The 22,900-nt window shown below is 43.0% G+C and overlaps 1 protein-coding gene across 1 annotated transcript in view; it reads left to right on the top strand.

The window, feature by feature from the left end:
- The window catches only part of LOC105458396 (transcription factor 12), a 111,963-nt gene that overhangs the window by 9,157 nt on the left and 79,906 nt on the right, over nucleotides 1-22,900 (top strand). Inside the window, exons 2-5 of the mRNA XM_011703673.1 lie at nucleotides 6,207-6,253; nucleotides 7,888-8,134; nucleotides 8,351-8,379; nucleotides 8,734-8,775. Of these exons, the coding sequence (XP_011701975.1) occupies nucleotides 6,207-6,253; nucleotides 7,888-8,134; nucleotides 8,351-8,379; nucleotides 8,734-8,775 (365 nt within the window). The remainder of the gene's footprint in view (nucleotides 1-6,206; nucleotides 6,254-7,887; nucleotides 8,135-8,350; nucleotides 8,380-8,733; nucleotides 8,776-22,900) is intronic.

The following is a 22,900-nucleotide window of genomic DNA, read 5'->3' as shown; positions in this document are numbered from 1 at the left end:
CTCTCTTTTTCCCTCCGCTGCAAGTTCGCCAACTTTGTCACGCTACCATTTTCTTTTTGCTGTTTCGTTTGCTCGCTCGCGACCGTGACGCTCATACGAGTATCGATATTCAGTATCGAAGTTTTCGCAATATTTAATATGTTTTTTTATAGTCCTTTTCATTTAACATTAATTTCACGCACCTATAACAACGTTATGATTTTTCAAAATGCTTTTATTATTTTTTATAATTTAGTGCTTTGTATATTCTTAATTTTATATAACTGAGAGAAAATGATTAAAAAACGATGATATTGTACATGGAATTATTAAGTTATTTTCTTATTGTGATTCATGTAACATGATATAAATGATTTAATATTAATTAGTAGGATTTAATATTAATTAGAGATAATATGTAGGAGAGAAAATATATTAGATATTTTTTAAGAGAATATACATTATTTACATTGTTTTTTTAATACTTGAACTTACTACAATATTATTGAGTAAATTCGTGAGACAGGATAAATTCGTAAGAAAGGAGTAGCAGGTAATCCTGTTATCTCTTTTATTCTAAATAGAAAGGTGTGTATCCTAAAAAGAAGCTCAGCGACAATCTCACGAGACAAAGTTCTCCGTTCGTTCCCTTTGGGGCCAGTTGTGCGCTTTTGTACTCCCGCGGGCTCCTGACGGCACACGCGACGTTTCTTTCGATTTCACCTTGGTGGGGGAAATTGGAGCGTGGCCAGCCAGAAGTTCGTCTTCACAAAATTTCTGCCTCCTGGAACCCCGCTTCCTCCTGCTTCCGCGTTGAGCCCCGTGGGACTCGGAGCCGCGCACTGCGGTTTTCGGGACCTACGGAGATCACTAGCGTAGGTACGCTGCCGGAGAATATAATGTCTGAAAGTAGAGCGTGCACGATTCTTCTCGAATCTCGATTATTCTCGCTTCGACGATCTCACTGCGCATCCGCGATCTGGACCTTGCGGTTCTTAGGGCTATCATTTGACGGACATTGCCCTTTCTGCAGCCAAATATAAAAATAGCGTATCTCGTATCTTTTTCTTAAACATTTTAAATAGCGTTTTTTGGTTAATGCTCTATTTTTATCACAAGTATGACAACTCAAATGTTTCCAAAAAAAAGTTTACAAAAAAATAATTGTACAAATGTCGCGTACTTTTAGACTGCTTTAATCTTTTTTTCATATCTTTTCAGGGCTGTTTTTGCAGTTGATACATATATTTTTTAAACAATAATTTAGAGATAATTAAGTTGCTAGATATGTAGCGGAGTTTTATTAGAACAACCGAGATAATAAAAATCGCACAAGCCCGGTTGAGCACCAATGGCTACCTGAGCCTTTTTCCATGTTTTTTTTTTTCATCTTTCTCGTCTGATTCTATTCTTTCTACTCCCTCGGTAAAACCCTATACTCCAGCTCTTGTCGGGGTCGTAGGCCCCGAGGGTGGTAGGGCCCCCGCTACCGCCGTTTCTGTATACCTCAATGATCGTGGCTCCTTTTCTCGTCGCCCCCTTTTCGTTCTTACCTGTAGAAGCCTCGAACACCCTTTTGGGTCGCGTGGCACTATGCACTGGCGCGTTATACACATGAATTCGAACGTAGGGTCAGATCTAGTAATAAAGTTAGCGAATGTGGGATCCTAAGTGCAAAAGATTAATAATGCAAAAAAGTCTCTTTAAATTTGTGTTATGTGCAAAACGGTTAAATGATGTTATATAAATATCACAAACGAATTTATAAAAAATATTTATACATTATTAATTATGAGTGTTAAAACAAGAAAATAATTTTATAAGAAAAATACTTTCTAAATTTTCATATTTAATTATCTTTTTATGTTAAAGACATGGCCTTTTAAAAGGCTCCAAACAGCTGCTTGAACTTTTCAAGAAGTTACCATTGGCCTCAATTCACAGAGCTGCATGATTTCCGCTTATGATCATAGGTTGTTGAATTAAAATACATAATAACACTTTTATCCCGAAATACAGTGCATAGACTAAAGTCACTGAAGATGGTCGCGCGTATTCAGATTTACGCGAGAGGCCTCCGCAAAGCAGTTTGTAAAATTTACATCGGACGCACAAAGAAAGTGTCGGGCATTTGTCGGGCGAGCTAATTGAATTAAGCCCGCCTCGGCGCGCAGGTGTTCAATTATTTCCTTTACCGCTTTACGAGCTCCGCCTTTGCCCGTGATACGCCCCGCGAGATTTTTCTTGGCGCTAGAACGGCATGTAACCTGCGTGCGGCATGCTCGCTCTCGGCAGGTGATCCCGTGGATAACGCGAGAGGCGATAGAACGCGCGGCGATTCGATCGACGCGCGAGATAACCGACTGAATTATTTTCCGGCTAAACATGAAAACCGGCTGCCGCGATTCACCTGTGTGCCGTTTCATCTTACAGGAGCTGGTCTTCTTGGCTCTCGTGACGTCCAAATTGGTCCCTGAACTTCCTTCTCTCTCTCTTTCTCTCTCTCTCTCTCTCTCTCTCTCTCTTATCATTCGTTCACTTCTTTACGATTTATTAAGTTTAACGTATTTATGTATACCTTTTATCTTTCTTTATTATATGTTATTATTGTTATAATATATTAAAATTTTCTCTTAACGAACATAAGATCTATAAAGAATATTGACAGCTCGCCTATCGCGCTGATATATTCGTCGCTGACCCATGCAATGAAATTAGAAAATGCTTTTAAAGTAATCTCTGGTGAGACCAGCTGGTTGAATGTACGACGGATTATTTTTCAATGAGAAAGAGCTCTGCGACATTAGATGAATAGACCGGAAGCTCTATGAAATTATTTTCATTTTCTTTCCAAAATTTAGATTTATTAGAATTAGATACAGAATTCTGATCTTTCTTCACAAAATTTTCGAGTTTCTTCGACGCGTTTGAAAAAGTTCTGACAATTGAGTGACGAAAATGAGTTGCCAATTTCACGGAGTCCAGATGGTCCATCTAAGTCCAGGATCGCGTTAAACACACTCGATCGAGCATTCTCAATACGATCCCGGCGTATTCCTTCGTCCTCTGTCCTCAAAATTTTTTACAAATTCGCAGACGATCGGCTTCCCAGCCGGTCGGCCACGACTTTTTTCTACGTGAATGGTTTAGCATGTTTTTTTTTAATCCGTCAATTAGTCACCGAGCCCAACAGGCTCAACCTTAACACCGAAATCCTCCTCGACTCTCCTCGGCCATTGCGTCGCGAATCAAATCGCGAAATCTCTAACCGAGAGTTATATTTTTGCAGTCGCGATATGCAGATATCCCGAGGTACTTCGACGCCGCGGTCGCGTACATACATTCACGTTCTGCACGCGTGTCTATTTGTCGCATTCGCGCCCTCTGCTTTTTTTTTATGCGCGCACTTTTGTTACGGGATGTCGCGCACTCCACACGAGCGGATGCCTCTTTTTTTACGAGATCGTCAACGTTGAAAGTGTCCGGCAGTTTTGGCCTCGTCGCGCAATAACGCGGCGCGATACTCGACTTTTCATGTTTCAGTTTTTATTCAAACGCAAACATCCGTGACGGTCGTTAGAAACCGGCTGAAAGCTTACTTGGTTTAATTTTATCAAGAAATTGAGAAGGAGAGAGGAAGAGAGTGCGTTTATCTCAGATTAATTCTCTGTATTTTTTTTTTATTTAACTGGCATTTCTTCATTTACTTTATACCTTGCTCGTGGATTATGTACGGACTTAATTATTTCATTAGATATCTCATGAAACAGGTACAAAAAATTACACAAGTGTATCGCGAGTAAATTTTGTCACGGATGGTATAATTTAATGCAACTGATTATAATAATTAAATTAATGAAATATGCATTGATAGTCAATTTCCGCCTCTATATGTCTTCTATAACGCGATATTGGTACTTTGCGGATTTTCAGAGGAGCAAAACACGGCCGACACGTCGTGGTCGCGTGTCGTCCGTCGAAAATTGCCCGCTGTATAGCGGTTTTCGAGGTCGTGTCGCGCGAATCGCGAGGTGTAATATCGAATTAATGCCGCCGTGAATGAAAACCGCGTATACGGATACTATCGAGCATCACCCGGTGCGCGCATTGCGTAACAAATTCCGCATCGGCGGAACGTGCCGCTGTTTGTTCTCTTTCTCGTCCCCCTTATTCGGACCGCCTCTTGTTCTTCCGCGTAAATATCACATCAATCTAACGTTTCCGACTATCCGCTCGATCGAACGTGTGAGGAAATCAAACGTGCAAAAGAAAAAAGAGAGAAGAGAGATCGCGCGGTAAAAATAAATCTTTATAAAAATTTTCGGCAAGAAACTTAACATGTCTTAACGTGTCTTTTTAAACGCGTTAATATTATATGTTAGATGTTTTATCGTATCAAATAACATTTATTAATCGTTTAAGATCGTATTATCGTTCAAGATTAATTGCCTTAAATTTGACTTTATACGTGAATACGTGATACATGTAAATGTATCCGAAACAGCGATCCGCCGCGCTGCAGCTGGCCGGCGGGTCGCACGCAATCTCGCGATCGTTCCTCGGCGTCTACGTACGTACGGTCCAGACCGGAGGGCGACACCCGCAACCAGCATTCCCGGCTAATTCTTCATCGAACAATTACCGAACGGATGACGGCGGCAGAGGCAACGCGGAAGACGAACTAGTCATGACATGGAGGCCCGGCGCTCAGCACTACGTCATAACGGTCGAGCGGGCTTGCGCCGGCTCTGAGGATGACACGATGGACCATGGTTTAGCTTGTCCTTTGATGCATGATATTGCGGAGTCGGTGCCGCACGCTTCGGCAAACATGTCACGAGCAAGCCGAAACTGTTAGGATTCATAGTTATCTCGGGCGATCGTGTGCCGTCCGAGGACACTCGCCCTATCGTCCACGCGCGACTACATCCTCTATAATGTAATACGTATATACACCTGCGATGCGTATGCGCTTTCCGTGTGTGAGCCTCGCGGTATCGCTGCTCTTGCGAATTTCTCGTAACGTCGTTACGAGATCTTCTATAGGGTCTACGATTCTCGATTGTAGGAGGATCTGCAGGATATGAGGAAAAAAGAAAGGGGTTCGTGCAATGCAAATATTTTTGCCTCCTTAAACTCAATCATTAATTTATATACCGTCTCCTGTCATATATCTGTAATATGTTATGAACTCTTTTCAAATGTTAAGACATATTGATGAAGAGATTTGTACAAGATGCCAAGTTGTCTGGACGAATATTTTTGTATAATCTCAATATGACAATGAAGGAGAACAGGATGGAGAAACTGCGGGCAATGCAAGGAGAGGTATTCTTGCCAGTGCGTATCTCGTCGAATAAAAATTAATCTCGATGCGGCAACGCGTCGCCCTACAATTCTTCCCGAGCGGTTTTTCGAAACGTAAATCCAGCCGATCCTCATAAATTCTCGGCAAGACAAGGTGCGCCTCGCGCATACATTCGTGCTCCTCCTATACGTATACGTGTTACGGGATGGGCATTAATAACGGATGAAGCCCCCCGGACTGCGGCGAATGTTTATCTCGTTGTTTATTCCGCGTGCGTATCAGCCGCAACGTGGAAAACGCGTTACATATCCCCCGCGTGCGCGGATTCTTAGCGCGATCGCGATTTTGATTTATAAAGACGCATCGCGAATTTATGTCCGGCATTAATTTTGCATCGACTCCTCTCTCGCGAGAGGGGAAGACTTTCTTTTCGCTCCCCCTTTCGCTCCCCGAACGACTCACGCGCCAAGAATATTGCGGGCCGTGGGGGATGCGGAATATTTTTTTTTTCTAATCCCCTACCCGATACTGCGGATATTTTGTCAGGTATTCTCTGCCTTTGTCTTCCTTTTAGTATTGCGCGCGCGCGCGCGCGCACCGTCTGTTGTTTTATTTGCCGAAGGATTATACGCGCGAGCAGGACGCGGAAGGTTGAAATTTATGTAAGAGCTTTTCGTGTGTGTGCCATTATGATTCGCATTTACACTATTAGAATGTATATAATTTACACTATTAGAATGTGTGTGGATATACAATTAATATCAACCGACAGCTTTACGAAACTTTTACACTGTGCACGATGACACGTGAACTGCAAGGCCTGAAAAAAAATTTTCTTTATACATCCATTCAGTCCCTTGGCACAAAGGGCACATTGCCGAAGAATTGATTTTTATAGATTTTGTTTTATCTGTTTCAGAAAAGCCCTTTCAGACGTCGTACGGCCCGACGATAGACAACGGAATGGTGAGTGATATCTTCTGATATTGACCTTCGCGCCGACAATACGAATCGCAGGAGATTTCTTTGCGCCGCGTATCGCCCTTTGTTCCCTCCTGTCCCCATTCGAGCCGAGAGCGACGGCGCGAGAGAAGTTGGAATATTCAAGATCTCTCCCTTTGTTGCAACGACTTGAACCTCTAAACGAGGCGGGATTATGTAAGAAATAGGACCGTAATAATTATTGCAGTCGTAGAAGCGAATTTATCTGAGAAAAAGTTACTCCGCCGCCGCCCGTTCTCTCCGCGCCCTTATACTCCCACACCGGCATCCCCCGACCGTAATCCCAAAACTTTACCTCGGATGATATTTTCGGAAAGCGGTTCTCATTTCTCGCAGCGCGCGAAAGATATCCCTTCCTTAGAGAGCGTATTTATTTATCGGCACGAGCGTAATGCAACGCGAAAATCAACATGTGTGTTTGACTGCCTCGTTAATCTTAATGATATAAATTTATCTTCGTGACTTTGCTAGTTATGAATTAACTCTCATTCATTTATCATACCGATATCAATCATCTTAATTAATTAACAATTAACATTCACGGTATGTTATATATGCGCAATAGCAGGCGTTGCATTGTATTGCAATCGTCGGGTCGGGACGAAAATATCTTCTGACTCCACGTGGCTGAGCGTCGTCAACCTCCGACTTTAATATCACTTACGCTCTTCCTCATCCATGGCGATGTATATTCGGTGCATCAAGTTACTTGCACGTATTCCGCAAGAAAAGGGCCAGGGCCTTATTTCTTTTTCGTGTCGTTGAAATTAAAAAGATTGTTACACTGCAGCACTTATTTTCGAGTTAATGCGCCATCTTTCGAAATTTTTGTCGCACGAAACGAGAATTACTGTTCACTTATTGACGATTCTTGTTAGGCAAATGCGTCATATGTATGCGGAATGTGAGAGACCTTGCACCTATCTATTCAACGTGAGATAATGATTCTACTATTTGAGTTTCGTACGCCTTCCGTTCGTCGCAATTCTCGAGGATATAATTCAACCATTGTTTCTGCAAACGCTAGATGACAGCAGGAACGAAGCGAATACGATACACTAGACTTTTCAAAAGCAGAGAGAGAGAGAGAGAGAGAGAGAGAGGGAGAGAGAGAGCTGTATCTAATCGAGTCGTTAAACCATAGCTGATAAGGAATATTGATTTCGATGGATGATTTATTGAAGCCGCCCCCGAGTTATCGCTGTCGCATTTCCTCCATCCTCATCCTTCCTCTCTTCTTCCATGACTTGTGACAGTTATCAATGCAAAATACAGTTACTCTTTTAATTGAAGCTAATTTATGAAGGAAACTTGTCAATTTTATGAATTAAATATAAACGCAATGTACTCTTACTTTTATAAAGTAAAAAGTATAATTACGCAATATTTTCATTAATTAAAAGGTATAATTACGTAATACTTTTAATGAAAAAATTATTTTTTGTAGCTGGAATATTCTTGATACGGACGATATATTCCGTTATTATTATTATCAATAATACATTGTTGCAATATTGCGACTATAATTGTCGCGACCAGAGGTTGCGAAAATGAAAAAATTGAGAAAAAAAAAGGATGTGTTTCGGTTTCTGTTTCAGGCATATAGCAGTGGTGCATTCGGCCCTACGGCGGGTGGACCGGGCGGGGGGCCGGGCGGGGGTGGCGGGGGCGGTGGCGGGGGTGGTGGTGGCGTCGAGGGTACCACATACCCCCCGGACTCACCGTATTTTCCGTTCGGGACCAGGGGTGTACCGGTCACTGCAGGTACCGTCACTCCCACCCCCGTCGCGAATCCGACGACCCCCGCTGGTACCAATGGCACACGGTTACCTAATCCCACTGGCGGTAAGTCCTTTGTTATCACATTATCTTTATCGAGAATCAAGATAATGAAATATAAGCGGATGCGAAAATTAAGAGAGAAAGAGAGCGAAAAAGGATTAAATTTCCATAAATTTTATTTATTTTACACGTTACATTATCGGAAAAATTTTTTCTATTGAGACTGTTTTTCGCTTTGTGCGTTGTTTTTTTTTAAATAAGTTTTGTTTATGGTTTCAGGTGCCGTAACCGTGAAAAGGAAGAAGGATGTAAGTATCCGATATATACATATTCTGTTTTTATCGTGATTGTTGAAAATTATTACTATCACTGGAGACGTCGATTGCGCAATGTAATTCCATTACTTATTAATTATTGAGTTAAATTCGTCACGATTCGATTTCGTTCTTTTCCGCGGCACCGTGTATATACGAGAGGCGTCGAAAACAAGCGTGACTCACTCGATCAATGATTAGGCAGCTCTTGAATCCCACGATCGATAGCGACCGCGTTTAGATATTGCATTCGAACACTGGCGTGTCATACCGCGATCACGTGAAAACGTATCTTTTGTATGTTTCCGCAGCGTTTTTAACAATGTTCCCAATTTGTTTTCTCTGCAGAACCTCGACGGAACGGAAGGAGAGGTAGTGGCGACGCATTGGGTGAGTGTTCTTAAAAAGGAAAGATACATCATATCACGACTCATACGCGTAAATGAGATTAGCTCGTAAATTAAAGTTTTTTGCTCGTGTCTCTTCGGCGTCCGACGTGAGCGTGAAATATTTGGATGAGCTCAGGCAATGCTCGCGATCGTGATCTTTACGAGCGTCGTTATTGAGGATGATGATTTTACCATCCCGTGGCAGTCGGCACGAAACGCCGACGTTTCGTGACATTTTCCCAAGAGAACCCCGAGTCCGTCCGTTCGAAATGTTCCACCCCTACAAACACGTAGAAACTAAAATTATTTGCCATTTAAAATAAATTTTTTTAATGCTTTTTTAATCAGACGATAATAAAAGTTAACATTAAACGCTATAATAAAGTGAGGATATTTCACAATTTTATTATATAATATTTCAATGTATTCTGGAGATTAGTTCGAATCGAAAATATTCACATAGAAATGTCGAAGTTAATTAATAATTTTTTAATTTATAAGATATTGAGAAATTAACCAATGGATATCACGTAAAATTTATACATTTGTAACAACCTTTATGTAACTTGTCAGTATCACTTGTTAATTTTCACAGTTCGAGTGATCGATTTTTATTGCTCAGCGATTTTGTCTTTCGATTTCTCATGCGTAAATATTATGGATATTATAGTAATTAGTTGATATTAGCAGATTAATTATTTTTAGTAAATTTTACCATGGAAAATGTATACTTTATTCTTTTTCGATATAAATTTGAATGATTAATTAACTGGAAAACAACGATTAAATTTAGCGTTAATATTCAATCAGAAAGTTAAAATATACCTTTGTCCTGTGGCTGGAAATATTTAATTTTATTATTACTATTCTTTTGCTCGAATCAGAGAATTATACAATTTTAATACATCAAGAATAAATGATCGCATCTTCTCTTGCAGTGTTTTAGTCTCTTTTTTTTATTTATCAAAGCCATAATTCTCTAAGTACTTAAAGTCTAAAAAAATTTAGAAAGAACAAACAATAAATTAATTGGCATAAATATTTTTTGGATCAAGACAAAAGGTAAATTTTATTCTTTAAATAAACGTCAGACTCAACGCGCTATAATTTATAGGAGTTAATTTGATACGGCAAGGATACGAGAATAGCGTGCATTTATTTTATAATAGATACGGTAAATATTTCATAGAGTGGCCGATCGTTTGGCACATAACGCTCGGCGCTCGTTTTTGGCGACGCGCGATGTACAGCTTACTATGTTGTGACGCGGTCACCTTATTTACATTCGCGCATTCGTGAGACTCGAGACGACAAGCAGCGGTGCGAGCCGTATCCCGTGTGGCGTATTATTATCCCTCGAGACACGATCGCGCGACAAATATCAAAAGACGCCAAACGCGATCGTTTTCCACCAATACTTTAGGATTTTTTAGCTGAGCGATAAAAATCAATTTCACCTAAATCATGAAAATAACGGATGATAGACTGGCACACGGGCATTGCAGTTATGAATATTAACGTGCGAACTTTACGTGATTAATTTACGTTGATCAACTTTGATTGTCCATAAATCGAAAGCTAATCAAATCTTGCTACGTTTTCGCATTAGGATTTGATTATTTATCGCGTTAGGACTTTGAAAATTTCAGAATATATTATTGAAGCATGATTGTAAAATAATATGATTATAACAAAGTAACGATAACATCGAATTATTGTTTTATACATCTATCCATAGTTGCTTTATGCATCTGGAAAAATGGTTAATAGGCTATCTGGGTAGAGAGATGCGCATTATGCATTGAAAATCCGATACCTATTACAATCGCGCGATATACGATTACAGGCGGCGATTCGTAATTCAATATTTCACCTCACGTAAACAAGGATCCGCGAAATTAAACAATAATCGAGTCATGCTGGCGCGTCAAATTTGTTAGAGTCTCGTGTCTCAGCGAGCTTGTCCACCACCGAGCTTGTCAATGACGTACGTACACGCGCGCATAAAGAGAGAAAGAGAGAAACGGCGAGAGAGGAGCTGTCCCTCAGCCTTTCGCAAACAGGTATAATATCGGCCGATCGTAAGAAATTTCAATATTTATCATTCGCTTTACATGACTTTCGTTCAAAAAGAAGCAAATTGTCTTCCGAGGCGATTAAATACACCGCCAGCTGTGTAAATCCTCTCGATGTAACCATTTAACTGATTTATTAACGGATAAATCGTAGGATCGTCAAGGTCCCCTTATTTCTTTCTGCCGAGCGTAGAATTCAGAGACGTCATAATTTGTAAAATAAAAAAAAATAATTTTGTTTATGTTATTTAGATAAAATTATTGTCGCATTTGTACTGTTCGTATATACAGATTATTGTAATAATGTTCGTGATAAGATTATTATTCGTATTTTGCCATTTACCACACAATTTATCATACTTGATTATCTTCGCGTATATCCCAAAGAATATATATTTTTTTAAGTAAGAATTATTAATCTACATACGTTTATTGAACAAAAGCAAGATCACTTCCGTCGTGCATTACCGCTGAAATGGAAATGGGATAATAAATAAGGGAGCGGAGTCGGGTCGGGAGTAGAATAAATCCACGAGTGTCCCAACGGCGAAGATCGTCGCTAATCCACGCGATACGGCGATCCCTCTCGTTCGTATAAAGCTCCCCGCGATAATTTATTCAGCGGGCAAAACTACGCGATTACGTTTCTATTAGGATATAGGCACCGACCGACGGCGGTCCTCGAGGGTGCTGTAACCGCCGTCCCAAGTGGCTCCTACGGGAATTTCACTTATCGTTAGCACCGTCCGCTGTCCCCCGCGCTCTCGTTTCCCCCCTTTTTCGAGCCCTCTCGAGCGCGTGGCCGTCGCCGTCGTCGTCGCCGGTAGCGGTGTTAAAAAAACATTTCGCGCCGTTTCCGAAGGGAATAAATAACCCTCCGTGCCGCCGAAAGGCCGTCCCGCAGTCCGCCTCGTAATTTTCGGGCCAACAACGGGTCACTGACTCCCGTAATCAACGCGTTCACTGCGTTTGATCGTATGTATCCTAGCTATCGCAATAAATCTATACACGTTGTACCGGAATCACCGAACGACCTCTCAGCCATAAATCCCCCGACGAACATGAACTCAGGTTTTTTCATGAAGAATTTTTAATTTTTTAAAGAACCTAAGCATCTCTGAGAGATACTATAATCGATTAAATTTCGTGTGTTCCTGTGACAAGTAAATTATTCGTTTTCTAGTTTCTTTATAAATCATGAAAAGTTTCAGTTAATATCATAACATCGAAATATCGGTATTTTTTTTAATTCACTTTTTTTTTAGTTTATTTTTTTTTTAATTCAGAAAAGCGCTACTCTCTCTTTTCTGTTCCTTTCTGTTTTTCTTCGAGCGCCAGTATCTTCGGCTGAAAGAACATCCGGTGGTTCCGGGCACCCTGTGTGCATCCGCATACATTGTTCTTGATTCTCCGGGAAGAGTTTTGAGGGGGGGCCACGTTACGAATTTCCGCCGCGTTACCATCAGAGGGGCCGCAATCCTCGGGGGCGTGCGTCGAGGATGGTGCACCGGCCGATTCGGTTAGGATCCCGCAATTCCGCGAGTCCTTTTTCGGGGGTTTCGTGAAGAGTTGCGAGGCCCCTACGTGTTTGTGTGCACGGAGGTCACGGCAGACCATATGGTGTCGCGTGCTGCGGTCACCAGACCGTGCAGCGGCGGCAGCAGCAGCAGCAGCAGCCGGGGCCCCCCTTTCCAAAGGTCTTTCGTACCCGTCTATGGACATGTATAGTCCGTGGCATCGTGCGCCCGGCCCCCCGGGCGTACCGATGGTTTCACACTAATTCGTGGCTTCGTGGAATTTCCTGGGAGCCTCTCTCGGCCCTCCGATCCTTCCCGATATTGGCAAGAGGCTGCCGTGTAAGTGGCACGAATTTACACGCGCCGTTGGTCGGGCGTTGCCTGCTTTCGGTGGCGCGATGGACCGCTGTTGTTGTTTTTTTTTTGCACGCGGTATTAACACACTTAATACGGCCCGTATCGTGTGGTCGCGCATATTTTACGCGTTGCCCTTATGGTCCGCGACCGCGCGCGTCTCTCTGCGAGATATTTCGGCGTTTTGTGTTGCCGGACTTATTATCTGCGCCCGAGAGAGCTCGGGGCGAATCGGATGCGACGTATAGTGTATAATGTACATTTCGATGCTTGTGTATATTTGATTCTCACACACGCATTCGTTGCAGCGTGTACGGCAGGTTCGAGTTAATTCTGTAACGTAATAAGCAATACTGGTTTTCCTGAACGGCAGGTGTTTGTGTTTCGGATAGTCATAATTGTGGTGGTATTTTTAAGCTCTTATACACGTTCTTCCTTGCGTATATCATTAGGCGTACGCAAGGTGAGGGTTATTTATTTATGCGTTGCGCTGTAATTTGTTTCGTGAGATCGGTGAAATTTGTCTTTTATTTCTCAATCATGGCTGGCCGAGAGAGATTTTATTATGGTACCTTCTGTTACTTTTTCGTGTTATCTGTAGATATTATTAGGGCTTGTCCCTCTTTATATATATTACGCAACATGCTCCGATATACCATTTAATGTCCGGCTACTTACGCCCTCTCTGCGAATGTATCGGGTTAGTGAAGTAATTAAGGAGTTTTTAAATGCGCTTTCAAAGTCAAATTGCAGGTTTTACGGTTCAATTGCCTCGTAAGACCCGCGACGTTCCCCAGACGTTTACTCTTGTTTTCGTCTCTCGTAAAATGAAAATATCTTTGATGAAAAGATGGGGGGGGGGGGAACGCGCCGTTCACTTATTAATTAATGAATAGAGTCCCTTAAATGGTCTTAACTCTTTATCCCTCTGATCGCACCGACGGAGTTGTTTCGTGCGTTTAATTACGCGGCGAATTTCGATCGCATTTTATTACCCGCGCGTTCCATGAAGTTCTCGACGAAGGATCCGCTTTACGTCGACCTCTTCTCCCGGCCACTCGCTACGTATAAATCGATGTTAATTCGGCGAAGGGATTTCGCAAGAGCTACTCGCAAATTAAACAGACTCTTAAACACACGCGCGCGCGCACACATGCACAATGCAATTTCAATCAAGTAAAATTACAGAGTAAATGGAACACAAATAAGTACGTAATAAAAATTTAAAGAACATGCGATTTTACAATATATTTTTATTGTAAATTTATCGAGTACGAAACAATTATAATGATGGAAACACATCATTGGCACTCGAATTTTTTTCACCTTAATAATTTTCTGGCATTAAATCGAAAAAGTATAACCGGATGGTAATATAAGCGTTCTGTGAGAATAGATTTCGTTTTAGGGCCACACAATTGTTGAGAATTTCGGTGAATGTCGGTCGATATCGATGTTTTCACGCTGACGTCGCGACGAACCGAGGAACGCCGTATCATTTATTTAATCGCGCACCTCGTGCTTTGTAATAATCGGTTGCGCCCATCTCGAAAACAAAGTCGAGCCCTGTTTAAGAGGCGCCGTGAAGTCCGACGCTCCGACGTTCCCGCCCTTCATAATATTACACGGCTGATTCTTTTGGCGTTACGTGCATTCTTCGAAGAATCTCAAATTATAGGCTCTAGTCTTCTGAAGGTCGTTTAATACATGCATGAAAAACGGAAAAGTGGCTTCCCGTTTTACGAATCGATCTTTGATGATCAAAACGTCAGAGAGAAGAAAAGACACTTATTAATGCCTTTATTATGACATAGGTATATTCTACTAAAGATAGAATTTAGACATATTTTCACTTTTGTATTTCTAATTGATTTGAAAAAATTTAAATACTCCGGTAAATAATTTTTAAAAGATCGAGAAAATTAATTTGTGAGGTTGATCGAGAAATACGTTGAGGAAAAACGGCTCGTAAGTAGGTCTAGGACATTGTAAGTGATAGAGTATCCGCGTTTAACGTATTTCGAAGTAAGAAGAGAGTCCGATTTTATTCCCCGGCGACTTCGTAATTCGCGCAGCGGGAGGAGATAATCGCGATGATTGCGTAATATGAAGCCGCGCGTGATGCGCGGGGAATTATTTATCAGTGGCCGCGAGAGCGAGATTTATCGAGCGTGAAACGACGCCGACGAATAGCACGCCCTGGGATCACTTTTCTCTCTCTCTCTCTCTCTCTTTCTCTCCCTTCGCACGACTTGTATCGCGCGCGCGGATCCGACAGGAGTATGTCCTGTCTCGTCAGCGAATCAATTATCGAGAATCGCGTGCGAGGCGAGCCCGGCGGAAGAAGGTGAAAGAAGAGGAAGAGAGCGCGCGCGCGAGCGGGGCGGAAAGAGAAGCGGCTCGCTGCTAGAGACGTTGGTTGAACGTTGTTTGACGGGCACCTGTTGCTGGTGGCACACCAACGAATATCTACCTCTCCTCTCTGCAATGTGCACTCTCGTCCGACCACACTGTTCCTCTCGTTCTCTTTCTCCTTCTCTTGCTTCGCTCCGGTCCTTTCGTGGCGCACGCTACTTCATCCTCCCTCTTCCCGCCCCCCGCGTGCCATTGCACTTGTTTGCTCGGTTACCTCGTGTTTCTTTCATGTACGAGGAAGTGAGAAGGGTGCTCTTCGCGTCGGAGAAAGCTGTAAAAGGAGGAATGACAAGTTCATAATTTGTATGAAATCTAAAATGGATCTTGTGCACAGTTCACGGATTTTCCTTATCCCTGTGTATCCGCTGCGAGTTACGCCGTTTAAATTAAGCGACTATCGCTGCCCGCGGAGAGATTTAGTATGCTTTTTAGCCGCCTTCATACGCTTATTATCGGAAATAGCGGGTGACGTAACGCGGATAGCGTTTACGCGCGCGCGCGCGCGCGCGTTGGGAGAAATCCGACCTTTTTTTTTTATTTCCGCTTATAGCGCGTGTTTCGTCACGGCAACAGCAGCCGTGTCGAGGTCGTAATTTCGCGTGTTGAAACTATGCGAGTGCGTTTCGCGATCAATCGACCGGTCGCTTATCGGAATCGGTAAGTGGTTCGCGTCGTGGCATTGTGTCCGGATCCTTTTGTGCGCTCCGATCTCATCTTTCTTCCCGTTTTTTACCCTTCCACTGGCTTCCGTGGCGGCACGTGCACACACGCTCTCTCTCTCTGTCTCTCTCTCTAGACACGCTGACAATTTTATTACTAGCTAGGTAGACTAACTGTAACCGCCGCGATTACAATGGGCCATACATGTCACCGGTCTAAGAGATAAAAATTATTCCGTAGCGCGTATACGAGGAACACAGACGCAGCGTGCAAGTCGGTTTGTTTGGTATCGCTTTAATTTATTCCACTTTTGTGTTATACAATTAACGACGAGAAAACTTTTCCGCGGCACGAGCGAGTGATATTTTAATGGTATTTAGGAGGTTATATACGAAACTTTTCCACTGTGAATTTGGCATGTTGCGGCCGAGTCATGATAATGCGAGCTTTAGGCGGAGAGATATGTTTGCGTTTAATCACATTTTATTTGCGAACCACGGGGGAGAGTGCGTCATTCGCATTCCGATTCGGGAAGTTGCAACGGCACGCGAGATACATACGGTAAACGCCGCGTGCGGATACACGTCAGTTCGTACAAAGACGTAATTGTGTTGTATTACAGTGCGTGGCCAGCGAATCGATATCTTTTTTCTCTCTCCCAGAAGTTACCGTTACAATTTCACGAAATTGTAGCTTTCCGAGTTGCATACTTGGTGAGATATCGATGCCTCTGCCACTGCTCGTGAGGAGGTACTGGATCCCGGTTTTACTCTCTCCCGGTAATAATCTTCGAATATACGTTTCAATTATTGCAGATCTCTCTCTTCTCGGCGTAACGATGTAAGCGATGTAACGATATCTCAAACCCTTTTTTAGCCGTCGATGTTTTTTTCATCCTTTTTGCAGGCGCATAAATTTCTTAACGGCGAAATCACTTTATTCGCAACCTCCTACTATTATCGCAGCTTTTCCGTCAATCATCTCGTCCTTCTCGCACGCGCGCGTCTCGTGCAAACTCGCCGCAGTGTACAGAGTACACAGAGCGCCTCGGGTTTATAGAGTGAGTTGTCGACTTACACCGGGTAAACCACCCGGCCGACGGGCTGACGGTGGTCGTTGGGGCGGTAGGATCGGCTTGGGTTGAAGAGCCGGAGAGGAGAGGAGAGAGAATGAGAGAGAGAGAGAGAGAGAGAGAGAGAGAGAGACCGCGCGGATGTGCGATCTATACACATATTTTCTGCCTTCGAGCGCGACGATATCACGTATACACTTTGCCATTGTTTGTCCGCACGAATTAATTCGTCGCCACTGTAGGATCGTGGGAAAGTGATTAGTCGCCCGATAAATCGAGAGGGAAACGACGGGGAAATTTTATTTCACGTTGAGAAAAATTTTTCATTATCTTTACAAACAGCTTAATTGTATCTCCGGACGATTAGAAGTAATTGTTTAACGTTCCTATTGTCTTCTATTATCTTCTGTGTGTGTGCGTGTTTGCGTGTTTCCACGAACGCTCCAAAGGTCGATCACTTTTAGTAATTTTAACATACATATGACAGTTATATCGATGTACCATGTACTACTGTATAATATCCATTAATTTATCAGATATCTCGCTGCAAGAACCGTTAATGATACGTAGGTCCTATTAATAAATCTTTTTTATCGATTCCCTGCTTCCCGTGGAAGCCGTAATTTCAGATAACTCGCCTCGCGCCGCCGTTTGTCAATGCCTCGTTACACACCGAAGTGAATTTTATTCTAATACGGAAGGATAGCCTATTGTAGCATTACAGATTACAACGTTGTACCATACATCGGCGGCCGTTTGTTGGGCCGCGGAGTGTGCGAAATACCGTGCAAGCCGACCAAAATGCACGCGTGAGCGATAGTTTACGGTCATTGTGGGATTATCGCGATAAATTATTGCATGTATCGCAACTGCGCTTATCGGTATGCCGATAGTATTAATTGGGTCGTCGAGATTATTACCGGGAATGTATCAATAATAATTACTAGCTCGCCGGGGTGGAAAAGGATTTCCCTCGTAATCATAATCGGCCGCCTTCCGAAAAGGAGCGGTCTCACAATTCTCACGAAAATGATCCGCACATCACAAAATGATTTTCGTATTATCGAAAAGCCGTCACACGCAAATGCCAAATTTCGTTGAAACTTTAAAGCGATGGGCCAACATTATTTATGAATTATTTAATAAAGTACCCGATAATTTAGGTAATCGTTTAGCAGATAGAAATTTAATGTATGACAATTTAATTGTAGTAAAAATAGCAACAGCATTAGTGTGTTTACTTATTCATTCTGCTATGTAGGCCGCTAGTAAAATTTTTCTCATTATATCAATGTCTGAAACGTTACGAACGGCCGTGCTTGTTCAAGATAATGGGGAATTTTTCTGCGGTATATATTAAGAGGAGGGGGGGGGGCATTAAGAGATATCATCGCTGCGTTGTGCGTAGGGTTGAAAAGTGGCCCATACGGCCGGTCCTATGGATGGCTGAGTTTTTCATGGCGCGTACAATATTTAATGATCCCGTCCACTTCTACCGCCCTTTCATCGGCCACCGACGCGTACGATTAATCTATTACCTTCGACTAGCACGAAATTTCGAGTGGCCACTATCTACCACCGCCCTTTGAAGGGTCACGTGGCCCGCACACGCGGGGGTTTTCTACTCTAGTGGGTACTCGTCGTGTATCCCGCGATCGTTTTCATGGGGGATTAACGACCGCGGTGAGAACTCCGAGCCAATTAACATATCAATGACATTAAACGGATTCTCCCATTCGGATCGTCTCTAACTTGTTTGTACGCATATATTTCTGTACGAAAAGTGCTCAGTGGATTTATCAGCTTTTTATTAATATATTTTACCTTGTCGTAGTATCTTATCAGTTTTATCGATTTTATATTTTACTATGTGCAACAGTGATTATCGAAAGATTGATATCTATGAATACTCGAAGTTCAAGGTAGTCAATATTTTATTGTTTCCTGGTAGCTGGAAATATGTATACATGTGTTACGTAAAATTTTCAACATCAAATTAAGGCACATACGGCGTGAGTAATTTTTCCCAGGGGGGAGGGGTAAGCTCCCATTTTTTTTTCGCGAACAATCGAAGCGTGCGAAGATTTCGGCATCGCTCGTACATCCATATATCTCTTCATTGACCGTGTACTCGGAGTCGCGTGTGTGTGTTTGTTCTACATGCGTGGCAGTGTTTGCTCGATGCGTAGAGCTCAGCCGAGGGTGCGGGATGATACGAGCTAAATCGAGCACCACCCAAGTGTGCTTCATTTGTGGCGTAGCGGGCTGTGAAATTCGGGGATGGCCCTCTCGCTCTATCTTCACTCGCCTCCCTCCTCTTCCCCCAGTCGCTATTCCTCGATGGCCCACGATGATTTGTCGGCTGTCTGACCAGACTGTTATCGAAAATTCGCGGGCAATCTTCCGCGACGATACCGATTCGGGTCTTGCGGAGCTTGGAGAGATTATGCAAAGCCCGGCGTGTTACGTGAAGCGAATTATTTGTATTATGTCAGGCATATTACTCGGGCGTGCGAGTATATATTGGTCCGACATGTACGCTGGAATTTCAATGAGTTCCGGATAAATGCGTTTGTTATAATTTTGTGCAGCGCATATGTAGATGATGCAGAGGGCCTGGCGAGTAAATTGCGTTTACGCGTCAACAACTGAATATTCCTCCAAGTTTCCGTCGGATATTCTCGCTAAAATTACAACCCTTACGATTAAGCAGGTAGAAATAAGAAATGGATTATTCCTGAGGTGGGAAGAGCGGTGGTAAATGAATTTCTCAAAATAGAGCTGTAGGTAGACGCGAGTAATTAAGGATCCTGCAACCGTAAAATATTCGACCCCCTCGACTGACACGGCTTCGCAGGTTATAATCCGTCGGAAAATATAAAATGACAGCTCCGCCGGAGCATAAAACCAACAGGCCTGGGGCGGAAAGGTACAGGTCGTCCTGAAAATCGAATATATACGGCCACGGTGAACGGACCCGCGGGGTTGAAGCGGCCTCCTCCCCTCAACTTACTCGGGGAGGTTTCGTGCCGGTGGAAAGCCGCGAGATCGTGTGTGCAAACAGCCCCCAGAGCAAACAAGCCGCGCACCCCGTAGCGAGCTTATATTATCTGTTTCGACGTGTACTTAAGGGATGCCGCGTCTCTTAAATCTTTCCCTAGTATAACTGCATTTGCGTTACGCATTACGCGTTTAATTTCCTTTTGCATACATCGCGTGATGTTACGTTATCTAATCGAGTTTAATATATAGTGACATCTTAGTTGAGAGAACTTGAAAACCAATAATTTCGTTTGTTTAGGATCCTTCCGGACAAGCGGTTTTCGTGAAATAAATTTATATTGGTATCGTAAAATTTTTACGTCTCGAAAATTATTTCTCTACTCTTTGAAAATTTTTCTCGAAATTAGATGGACGTTTCCTTCCCATTAAGCACCAGATATGGTCGTCATATTTGGGGTCAACGACCTCGAAAATATCGTTTCCTTTTCTGACCTGTATCTTGATTAACTTCAAACTCCAGACGAAAAGTTATGCGGTCTCATCTTTCCCTTATTCTTTCCCATCGATGCGCAGTGTCACGCCTACACGAGGCCCTTCAAAAACTATCCTTGCTGATACACGGAGAAAACTGATTAGAATTTTATTATCGCGAACGGCGGCGAGAGAGAAAAAAAAGGGAGGGAAAACCTACTCTCTCGGAGGGCAGCATATGGCGAAGACTAGCGAAGCCGCTCTCTCCTACGGCTTTTGAAGTTTCGGGGATGAAAGAGGCCGCCGTTCTTGAGTTTACTTGACTCTTGTGCCTCCCCCTCGGCCCCGAGGATTCTCTTCGAGGATACCCGTCCCTTGCTCCACCTCTTCCTTCCTCCTCCTTCCGTAGAGACCTTACTCACGAAACGAGCTACAATCCCTCGTTCTATCCCTCCGGAGTGTCCCGGAGTTGTCTTTCGGAGTCTCGGAACGACTACCGTTACGGAAGACGTTGGCCAAACATCCGTGTGAATCCTTCAGTCGAGCTAGAAGTGCTACCGACGAGAATAAGCGAGCGGAAAAACAGGAAATTTTTTCGAAACTTATTTTGTAGAAATATTAGTGTCGTTTTAATGCATCATTAAATAATTGTTAAGAAATTTTTACGTGCAATAACAATACAAAGCAAAACTAGTAACTATGCTGTAACTACCGTTCCATTTTACTTATTTTGTTATTTATTTTTCATATCCGGATAAAAGAAATGTAGAGTATTTCGTAGAGTAATTCAATAAAAATTCCATATGTGCAAAAAAAATTCATCGAGGCGTAATGTAATGTGCGTTAAGATATAGATACCGTTGATCCTTGTGGCGATATTACAAGAGCAGGGATATGTTTTAGTAACAATCGGGGGTTCTCGGAAAGGGACAAAGATACGAGCTTGGTCCTGGTAACATCGAAGGGCCTCCGGGGCGTATATATCGAGCCGCAGGAAGTTGTCCCGGGATTCTTTCGCGTCGCTCCCCCTCGGTAACTTAAGGGTCCCATTTCGTGAAGTGGTTTCCTTCCTCCTCCTTTCTCCCGCGCGCTCGAACTAATAGAAATTTCGGAGCTCGGTACCTTCGCATTCGGGTAATGCACCCTAAGTACTGCCATATAAGATAACAGTAAGTGGGGCGAACCTCGGGACGACGGATAACGTCTCGCCTTAACGTCGCGCGGTTTTAGTCACCGTGAGTTAACGCGTGTCGGGGCGTGTTTAATAATTTAAGACACCAGGACGGCTTTGGCGGCGTCGCCCGCGTAATCGCGAATCGGGGAAGAATGAATTGGCAAGACACACACACACATACACACACACACACACACATACACACACACACACACACTCTCTCTCTCTCTCTCTCTCTCTCTCTCTCTCTGTCTGTCTGTCTGATAGATCCGCTCGGCGACGCGTTACATTTCCCCGTTACATATCGATGGCTTTCGAGCTGCGATATTACTTCCGTTTGCGAGACACTACGGTCGTATCATAAGCGAAGACTGATATGAATCGTCGTGGATAGTGTTTCGTGGTGGTTTGGTATTTCTCTCCCGAGTATCGACTATAGTTCGACTCTCGGGACATGCACTACGTACACTATACACAGGATGGGTAGACTAAGCGACGGAGGTTGGTACTAAATCTCACCCTAAAGCATCCCTACCGAGCCACCCCTAACTACGCTACTAGTGCTCCTGCCGCCCCTCGTTCAGTGTCTCGCATTGGCGTAGGGCTGGGCGCACTTTACTGTTATATCAAGATATCGATGTAATGTGATCACCATTTTCCGTCAATTATTTCCGTAGATTTTTTTTCTGTTGGCAGATAATGATAGATGACTAAAACGCTTCTTGTAGAATTACATATCGATGTGTATTGAAATATGAACTATTTCTTAATTGCAAGGGATAAAACAATTTAAGGAAATCTCATAAGTTGCCCGAAACTATCGATTAGAAATTTTTAGATAGAAAAGAAAAAATCGTCAGTATAGAAATTGAAATGAAGAAACGACAGACCTACGTACAATTTTCTTGAAATGGATCAATGAAATAAGATATTTTACATAGAAATGGGATGCATAAAGAAAAAAAAATAGAACGACGCGAGCAAACGAAATACGTTTCTCTCGATATGGCACTTGGCTTTCTCCTTTTCCGGATGTCTTTCTCAGTGTGTGCACACGTTAGTATGCGAATCTACTACAGTGACGATTGTTGCGAATCACGTTGCGCAGTGATCGAGATTCGTTAGTCGATCTATATTTGGACAAATCGATCGACGAGGAAATACACCGCTATCCAGCCTCTATTAAGGCTAATCGGGATTAATCTCGCGAATCTTACAACACGAGAGCGCTCGCTTCTGTTCGTGTCCGTCCTCGTCCTCGAGGAAATTGAATGGAATTAATTCGAAGGATTACACGTGGCAAGCTTGGTAATGATAAACCACCGAGATTCTTCGGGCACGCGCACTGTGTGCGAAAAAATCTACCGAATTGATCTCGCTAATCA

The sequence above is a fragment of the Wasmannia auropunctata genome, unplaced genomic scaffold, assembly GCF_000956235.1.
Source record: "Wasmannia auropunctata unplaced genomic scaffold, wasmannia.A_1.0 LD334538.1, whole genome shotgun sequence".
Classification (NCBI taxonomy): domain Eukaryota; kingdom Metazoa; phylum Arthropoda; class Insecta; order Hymenoptera; family Formicidae; genus Wasmannia; species Wasmannia auropunctata.
This window is presented reverse-complemented; position numbering and strand designations above follow the sequence as displayed.